The sequence below is a fragment of the Oncorhynchus tshawytscha genome, linkage group LG08 (genome assembly GCF_018296145.1).
Source record: "Oncorhynchus tshawytscha isolate Ot180627B linkage group LG08, Otsh_v2.0, whole genome shotgun sequence".
NCBI classification, from domain to species: domain Eukaryota; kingdom Metazoa; phylum Chordata; class Actinopteri; order Salmoniformes; family Salmonidae; genus Oncorhynchus; species Oncorhynchus tshawytscha.
The window spans coordinates 25,412,101-25,421,773 of record NC_056436.1 but is presented as its reverse complement, the minus strand read 5'-3'; the positions used below and the strand labels follow the sequence as shown (position 1 = coordinate 25,421,773).

General features: G+C 45.3%; 2 protein-coding genes across 3 annotated transcripts; one reads left to right on the top strand and one right to left on the bottom strand.

The window, feature by feature from the left end:
• Positions 1–170: 170 nt before the first annotated feature.
• Positions 171–3,114, top strand: LOC112232860 (runt-related transcription factor 1-like). The gene is made up of 7 exons (XM_042326277.1): positions 171–401; positions 598–754; positions 842–946; positions 1,229–1,336; positions 1,776–1,871; positions 1,952–2,271; positions 3,109–3,114. Exons 1-7 carry the CDS (start codon positions 171–173, stop codon positions 3,112–3,114), a joined length of 1,023 nt encoding a protein of 340 aa, XP_042182211.1.
• Positions 3,115–3,281: 167 nt separating this feature from the next.
• LOC112246845 (chloride intracellular channel protein 5-like) lies at positions 3,282–9,649 on the bottom strand. Of its 2 annotated transcripts, none has more exons than XM_042325355.1 (6): positions 9,033–9,649; positions 5,065–5,174; positions 4,870–4,995; positions 4,629–4,735; positions 4,366–4,547; positions 3,282–4,066 (listed from the first exon to the last, which is right to left on the bottom strand). In XM_042325355.1, the coding sequence occupies exons 1-6, from the start codon at positions 9,609–9,611 to the stop codon at positions 3,902–3,904; spliced, it is 1,269 nt and encodes a 422-aa protein (XP_042181289.1). In that variant the 5' UTR covers positions 9,612–9,649; the 3' UTR covers positions 3,282–3,901. The 2 variants fall into 2 exon arrangements, with proteins under 2 accessions (XP_042181289.1, XP_042181290.1); XM_042325356.1 differs by lacking the exon at positions 9,033–9,649 and adding an exon at positions 7,147–7,438.
• Positions 9,650–9,673: the final 24 nt, after the last annotated feature.

Below are 9,673 nucleotides of genomic sequence, written 5' to 3'. Positions count from 1 at the left end.
CAAGAAATAAAGTTACACGCTCTATATGCTCCCAACAATGTTATTTACTAGGCTGTTGAGTGCAGCCATAGATGGGTCAGAACTGTTTTTTAGCAGATTTTACTTGTTCTATGGCCTCTGTGGCTTCAGAAGGCTTTTTGCTTGTTGGCTAATGAAGATCGAGTCTCATCATGTTACTTATTCCCCCAGATCCCCAGATCACTAGCCGTAGGTTTAGTCCACCGCTCCATGGTAAGACCAGAGATGGGACAGTGGGAGTGACAGCTCAGCATGAGGACAGTGGCCCCCAGAGTACAGGGGACATTCCTGCTGAGTTCAGGCCCACCGACAGCCCCAACTTTCTGGTGTCAAGCCTCCCCGCACACTGGCGTTGCAACAAGACTCTGCCACGTGCCTTCACGGTAACACACACAAAGTCTGGATTCATCACTTGACCTCATGTCAAAATAAAATTCCCCTTCTTTCAGCTTGCCAGTGTTTACAGTACATAGTGTACACATGGGAGAGGTACTGAAAGGTTTAGTGAGGTGACCATTGAACATCTTTTCTCTCTCTATTTAATTTGTCCTCCATCCCCCCTCCGTCCTCCCTCTCCAGGTGGTTGCCCTGGGTGATGTAAGTGACGGTGTTCTAGTCACAGTGATGGCAGGGAATGATGAGAACTGTTCAGCTGAGCTACGGAACGCCACCACACTGATGACATCACACACAGCACGCTTCAATGACCTCCGCTTTGTAGGACGCAGTGGGAGAGGTGTGTTTGTGTGTGTTTGTGTACAACAGAGTATGTGTGTGTGTGTGTGTTTAACATGTCTCTCTCTCTCTCTCTCTCTCTCTCTAGGTAAAAGCTTTAATCTGACCATAACCGTGTTCACCAGTCCTCCCCAGGTGGCCACGTACCACAGAGCTATCAAAGTTACTGTAGATGGACCTAGAGAGCCACGCCGTGAGTACACACACACACACACACACACACACACACACACACACACACACACACACACACACACACACACACACACACACACACACACACACACACACACACACACACACACACACACACACACACACACACACACACACACACACACACACACACACACACACACACACACACACACACACACACACACACACAGACACAGACACACAGACTCAGGTTTTTGAACAGGGACACTCTGATTGAAGAGGGCTATAACTACTTGTGTATGCTGCTCTCTGACAGGTCACAGGCAGAAGCTAGAGGTGGGTCCAAAAACAGGGCTTTTCAGGGTTGCCATGCCGATGCAGAGTCTCCGCCCCCTCAACAACATCACCAACCCTCCAACAAGAGGTGAAAACAGAGCAGTTAAACGCTTTCTGTGTATACTGATGGGCCAAAGTTTACTGATATTTTCATGAGATACTAATAACTATATGAAACACTCATTGGTCTTTTACTCCTTCCCTCCATCACTTTCCCTCTCTCTCTCTCCCTTCCTTCCCTGTCTCTCCCCTTACTTCCCTGTCTCTCTCACTTCCTTCCCTGTCTCTCTCACTTCCTTCCCTGTCTCTCTCACTGCCTCCCTATCGCTCTCATTTCCTTCCCTGTCTCTCTCACTTCCATCCCTGTCCCTCTCACTTCCTTCCATGTCTCTCTCACTTCCACCCCTGTCTCTCTCACTTCCATCCCTGTCTCTCTCACTTCCATCCCTGTCTATCTCACTTCCTTCCCTGTCTCTCTCCCTCATTCTTCCTCTATCCCCTGCTCCTTTCATTATCTCTCCCTCCAGCCTTCCCTCTCTCAGACTCTAGGCCCCTTTCCTCACCCCCCTGGACCAATGATCAATCTTACCCCTTCTCATCCTCAAGAACCACTGGCCTCTCAGGTAGGCATACATGCATGCACACGCGCACACACAGTAACACAGTGATGTGCCCTCTGACCCTGTGTGCGTCTGTTTTCCAGGTGTGTGTGAGCTGGCTGCTGGGTTTGATCGCCCGTTTCCCCCCCTCTCCTCATTCTCGTCCACTCCCAGAATGCACTTCTCGTCCTTCCCTTACTCCGTCACCCCCTCCACCCCCATACCTCCCCCACCTTTCCCCACGCTCACCCCCATTCCCACAGTGGACTCTTCCAGCCCAGCAGCAGCCCCATCCTCTACTATGGAGCCTCTGCTGGGACCAACCACTACATCTCACTGCCAGAGGGGGACAGGACAAACCACTTTACCTCTGGGCCGGGAGGAGACCAGGCCCCCACTGCCGCGCTGGCCAATCAAACAGAGGGTAGGGGGGAGGAGCCTGTGTGGAGGCCATATTGACTCGGACAGGATGGTGCAATCAATCAATCAAGAATCAATCAATCAAGAATCAATCAATCAAGAATCAATCAAAACCTGATGATTAGTGCTTTACGCCTGTGTCTTTACATTTATATTTGTTCCCATTAATAATACTAAGATGCACTACGTAGCTCTATGTGTGTGTTTTATGAACTCGTACAAAATGTACTTTTGAGTTTTATGGTTATGTAGTGTTATTTTATGGTTATTGTTGGTTATGGGTAGGCTTATTATCGGTTATCAGGTATGTTTGGTCGATTGTGTTTTATTTTATTGTCTGATGCCAAACAGTTATCTATGAAATGACAAAAAATGATAAATGAATAGCTAATGGATTGAATAATATGTAATTTTTTGAATCAAATAAAGGATTGGTTTAATGAAAACAGGTTTGATAAATTCAGTTCCAAATGAAATAAAATTGTATCGATTTGATTAGAACAGAGCCATCAAATGAATACATTCCATTGTCCATGGTGCTGAAAACTCAGAAGTCGGCTATTTACTGGTTAGGTTAGGCCTATATGTGGGAGGATTAAGTGTTTCCTTTCTAAACCCCATCACACGTTTCAAATCTTTCCATAACAAGTTGAATTGAGATGAATTAAGTGTACTGCACCACTGAAACTGCCTAGCACGAGGATGATTTGTTCAATGCCAGAATCATGGCACAGGAAAACAAAATGAATCACTGATTCAGTGCATGTTGTAGTGCATAAATGTAAAGTTAGGGCACTCTGTCTGCCTGTTTCTGTGTCCCCTCCTCTCCTCTCATGTCCAGTCATAACTATCATCTCATCCACATTGTAACAACACCATTGTTTATTCAGCAGAGGGTGAGAGCATGTGGTTTCTGTATGCAAGCACCCTCCCACACTCACTTGTTTACGTTGGTATCATTCATAGAAGAGCATGTCAATTACTTGAGTAACAGTAAAGAGTCCAGCCAACTAATTTATGAGAAAATAGATTTATTATTTAAATTAGAGCAATAACACTCATTAACATTCGTTAACTTATGATCAAATCAGTATAGTTATAAGAAAACTTTGTTGTCAATTCCTGGTTTTACAATTCACACAACAACTCTGTGACCACAGGATGGTGCAGTCTGGGAAAACACTTTCACTTCACAATCACATGCGCTATCATTCATTCATCTACTAACCAACCATTCATTGAAATCTACTGTGGTTCTTCCATTCAAATAGCACTTTCTCTTCATCCTCGGTTACTGCTCTTTGCTCCAATTTACTGTACTAAAACTGTTCAAATATTAACATATTATAAAGATCGAAGATCATATATCTTGAATTAAGTTAATCTTGCAATATTAACATCTTGATCATCTTGCTGCGCCACCCTTGCTCTGAAAATGTATTTTTGTGGGACAGCTGGAACTATATAAAAAAATGATTATTTGAGTAAAAGTCTAAAAGTCCAGAAGTGTGAAAGAAAGCAGGATATACTAAAATAGGTTTTATATGACTGAGTCTGGTATATTTTATTGGATTTAATGAAACCTGATTTGATTCATTTCGAAAAACTACACAGAGTAATGATTCCAGGCATTATCACTTGGACAGCCTCTTGGCCACGTCCTGATAGGCTAGTTCTATCTCTGCATCAGCCGCGCAGGTGTTGGTAAACTCATCTCGCCTGTAGGCATTTTGAATGTAACGCCATACACCCCGCAGCTCTGCAGGGATCTCATAGTTACGGTATCTCTTAGCGACCACCTAGAGACAGAACACACACCAAGGAGAGAATCACAATCACTTCTGATACAGTAACCATAACCATATAAACCTATATGTGACTCTGGCCAAAAGGGGTGCCCTGTATGGGCAGAAGATGTTATTTGAGGTCATAAGAATTTAGGGCACAACACTAAATCCTGGAATAGACAGCCTGACACAAACAGATCTGAATGAAACACCAAAGGTAAAGAGATACTGTATCTTGATACTGCCCACTTCTGTAATTGGTTGATCATCACTTTCTGTCTGTAGTTGGATAATAACAATAGGAATAATACCTTGACGACATGTAATTTGGGCAGCAAGTTGCAGTCGGCCAGTGTTAATGTGTCTCCGTCTAGATACTTCCGTATAGACCCCCCTTCTGCCACATTTCTGCCATCCTGCAGCTCCTCTGGCAGCGGGGACAGAAGGAACTCATCCAGCTTGGCTAATGCCTTGTTGAGACTTTTCTCTAGAACTGCAGGATGCACACACACATTACTGCACACACACAAACCCAGGCAACCCACTTAGATCAGTGAAGTGTGTGTGTGTGTACCTGCGTTGTTCTCTGGCCTGATGTTTTTGATGTAGGCTGAAAACTTGGCGAAGATGTCGTTTCCTGCCGTATTAGACTCCCGGTTCTTAGCTGACAGTTTAGGGTACCTGAGGAACACCAGCGTTAACAAACACAATCTTATTTAGACTTTTTTACAGTGTGTGTGCATGCACGTGTGTGTGTGTGTGTGTGTGTGTGTGTGTGTGTGTGTGTGTGTGTGTGTGTGTGTGTGTGTGTGTACCTGGGTGGAGCCAGCATATCCTCTAAGTATTCTTCTATCTTATTGATGTCCGTCTTCACCTCTCCTTCGAACGTCAGGAAGGGTGGGTGTGTGCCTGGAGCAAGGTTATGGAGGTCAGCTGGCTTTCTATAGGACAACACACATAGATGGGTTAGTGTATATCTGAGAGTGTGTGTATGTCCGTGTGTGTTTTACCTCTTCAGGTCGACTGTAGTGACGTTGAAGACGACTCCTTTTAGCCAGAGGATCATGAAGAGACGCTGAGAGAACGGACAGTTACCTATACTCTCCCCATCACTCCCTGCCTGCACACACACGCACACACACACACAAACAACCACACACACACACACACACACACACACACACACACACACACACACACACACACACACACACACACACACACACACACACACACACACACACACACACACACACACACACACACTGCAGACATTAGTACACATACAGTTATTGAAATATTTCTTGAGCCAGTATCATACCCTTTTCAAGTTGCACAATTTGTGTATGGATCTCAAAACAATAGGATATGACTACAGCTACCTGTAACCTTTAGGCTACTAAAATCACTGCCCTACCTACCTTGTCAGGCTGGCAACAGACCTTGTCAGGCTGGCAACACACACTCACACACACACACACACACACACACACACACACACACACACACACACAATGGCGATGGCTGAAAGAGGATCCTGTAAGGGGACACCAGACACACCATGAATAATATATCAACCTTCCATTACACACCTCACTGGACACACTGCCCTGGAACAACTATCACATTATAACTACCCTACTGTACCTCATATACCGGCTAACTATCCCTAGAACTACCTCATATACCAGCTAACTACACCTAGAACTACCTCATATACAGCTAACTACCCCTAGAAACTACCTCATACATCAGCTAACTACCCCTAGAACTACCTCATATACCAGCTAACTACCCCTAGAACTACTTCATATACAGCTAACTACCCCTAGAAACTACCTCATACATCAGCTAACTACCCCTAGAACTACCTCATATACCAGCTAACTACACCTAGAACTACCTCATATACCAGCTAACTACCCCGAGAACTACCTCATACATCAGCTAACTACCCCTAGAAGTACCTCATATACAGCTAACTACCCCTAGAATTACCTCATACATCAGCTAACTACACCTAGAACGACCTCATATACCAGCTAACTACACCTAGAATGACCTCATATACAAGCTAACTACCCCTAGAACTACCTCATATACCAGCTAACTACCCCTAGAACTACCTCATATACAGCCAACTACCCCTAGAACTACCTCATATACCAGCTAACTATCCTAAGAAGTACCTCATACATCAGCTAACTACCCCTAGAATTACCTCATACATCAGCTAACTACCCCTAGAATTACCTCATACATCAGCTAACTACCCCTAGAATTACCTCATATACAGCAACTACCCCTAGAACTACCTCATATACCAGCTAACTACCCCTAGAACTACCTCATACATCAGCTAACTACCCTTAGAACTACCTCATATATCAGCTAACTACCCCTAGAAGTACCTCATATACCAGCTAAATATCAACCTAAACCTATCTTACTACTACACACACTGCCCGGTAACTAGCCATTAAAAGGCCTACTACATATAGGCTACACCACAATATAACTACCCCTACTACAACTTCCCCTCAACTACACTAACTACCCCCGATCAGTCCATTACCCACCTCAAAATGACAGGCGGCAAGTAACATGAACGCTAATGCAAATCCCTTGTTTATTTAGCATAACATGTGCTCCAAATCTACCTCATACTAACTACCCCACTATACCAACTACCATTACCTCATTAGACCTGCATATCAGGGAGCTATGAATAAGTATAAATGAGTCTCAGAAGAATGAGTCTGGCAACACTAGAGCCACAACATGACTGAACCATTTAACCAGTTAACCTCATGCTTTCACTGCTTAGAGGACCAGAAATAATTCAGTAGATCTGATCTGTCGGACAGAGAAAGAGAGAGGGGGCAGCAGAGAATAGGAGGAGAAAGATATAGGGGAGACAGGGGACAGGGGACAGAGAAAACACTCGCAGGCGTGTTGGGTTACTCGGGCCCTGTGCCACGGGAAAACAACAACAACAACAAAACACACACACTACGCAGCAGATAATCATACAGCAGAAAGACATGATCCTCAAATACACACACACACACAGACACACACACACCCCCCACCTTGACAAAAAGTTCAATATCAGGGTCCTTCTCCTCTTCAGCTGCAGACGTGTCAGTCATCTCCACTGCTCTAACGGGTGTGTGTTATCTTCTGCAAAAGTGTGTATGTGTGTATTGTCCGTCTGTGTTCTCAGCCTGGGTTCTGGCCCAGTCACGTTTGTCCTGTTGTATCCAGCAACTCCTTGCTGTGCTGCGCGCTTGTGTGTCAGAGCTTCTGTCCTGACCGTGTCTCTTGATGTATGTGTATGTGTTTGTGTGTGTGTGTGTACCCTGGTTGTTTTGATTTGTACTCTGAGTCCAGCTGTCTGAATGAGTGTGTCGGTCAAAAATAGTCAAGGGGGCGGGGGGTTGAGGTGTCAGTAAGATGAGGGGGAGAGGAGGAAAGCAGTAGAGTGGAAAAGGAGAAGTGCTTTGGGATTGTAGTGTAGTGTAGGGAAAAGGAGTACAGGTAGGTATGGATGGATCAGGTTCCCTCCCTTATTAACATAATTAGATCTGAAATGAACCCCTTTCCCCTATATACAGAACACTCCTAGAAAAAAAGGGTTCCAAAAAGGTTATGTGGCTGTCCCCCATAGGATAATCATTTTTGGTTCCAGGTAAAACCCTTTTTGGTTCCAGGTACAACTCTTTTTGGTTCCATGTAGAACCCTCATTGGAAAGGGTTCTACGTGGAACCCAAAAGGGTTCTACCTGGAACCAAAAGGGGTTGTTCAAAATGTTCTCCAATGGGGACAGCCAAAGAACCCTTTTTGGTTCTAGATAGCACCTTTTTTCTGTAGTGCACTGCTTTTGTCCAGAGCCTTTTCCCCTGAGTCTAAAAGTGGTGCCCTAAAATAGGAGTAGGGGGACATTTGGGACTCACTCTTCAACTCAAACACACCTGTGGTGTCGGGAACGGAGGGTGTGTGTGTATGTGTGAGTGTGTGTGTGTGGATGTGTTTTACTGCTGACCTCGTTGTTATTTATTGAGGTGTGTTGTCGTGTTAAATCCAATATAGATAACCTGTGAAGTGGACTTCAGAGCTCCATCAGATTGTAGGAGGATTATAAAACTATTTAAACTATAGAAAACATCAAACAGAAAATCAACTACTCTGCTTCCTCAAGGCCTCACCTGTAATCACACCTGCCCTAATCAATAAATCAATCAAACCTTGAGAGGAAGCAGGATGACCTTACCTGTGATATCCCTCCACAAACACACATCAAATAAACACACAGACACATACAGTAAATGCACTCACAAGGGGGATTCACATGCTACTGGAACCCTCAGTTGAGTCATTGGGGTGGGATGGAATTCCAGTCAGTTCATTTTAAATTTAGAATCTTGGCAACCCCCCCCTCCCCTCACACAAACACAAACACAGTCCACACACACACACACACACCACACACACACACACACACACACACACACACACACACACACACACACACACACACACTGCTGACTGTGGTAATGTCACCTAAACGGTCAGAGAAGTGTAAGGCTCTCTCTAGTGGTCTTCAGCCCTACTATCAACCTCAAACCTGTGTGTGTGTGTGTGTGTGTGTGTGTGTGTGTGTGTGTGTGTGTGTGTGTGTGTGTGTGTGTGTGTGTGTGTGTGTGTGTGTGTGTGTGTAGATGTGTTTTATAGCTCACTTTATCTCAGACATGACCTGAGAGGGCAACCTCCACTCTGATATCAGTCTACAGAGCATGATGAAACACATACACACCACACACACACATACGCACACACACAGACACACGTTATGTTCTTCTATCTTCCTTGTTTTACTACCCTTGTAGGGACATTTACTATCCTTGTGGGGACACACAACTGAATTGGGTCTTAAACTCATACATGTACCCTGATATCATTACCATGTTGTCTTACCCTGACAAAGAGTGAGATCACTGGCCCATCTGCTACTGGCATTGGTTCCTCAGGAGGGTTCCCCTGCTCTGACAACGATGATGAAGTAGAAATAGATGATGAAGAAGATGACAAAGAGGACCGCCGGGAAGAGGCTTCATCTGTGTTCACCTTCGCCTGCAGAACCCTCCTCTCCAACTTCCTCTTCTCCTCCTTCTCCTCCTCCACCTTCTCCTCCTCACTCTCCAGCCTCTCCTCCCCCTCACTCTCTTTCTTTTTCTCCCTTTCTCCCTCATCTTCTGATGAGCTGGAGGACCTGAAGGAGCTGCTCTTGCTCTCCAGTTGGGGCAGTGGAACCGCAGTTGCCTCTCTCAGGCTCCCGGTGTTCTCGTACTCCACAGTTAGACCATCTCCGTTTCCGTTCCCGGATGCCTGGGGTGCTTCCACATCACAGTAAACAGAATCATTCACCACGTCACTGGGTGTCTCGTAGATACTGCTGGTCTGGATCTGGTTCTGGTAGGTATCCTCCGTTGGGCTGTCTGAGTCTCTGTCCAGGGGAGTCTCGTAAATGTTCTCACTCTGCTGCTCCATGTTCATGTTCTCACCACGATGCAACAGGTGCTTCTGACATGGAGGAGAGGGAGGGAGGGGGGGGGAGG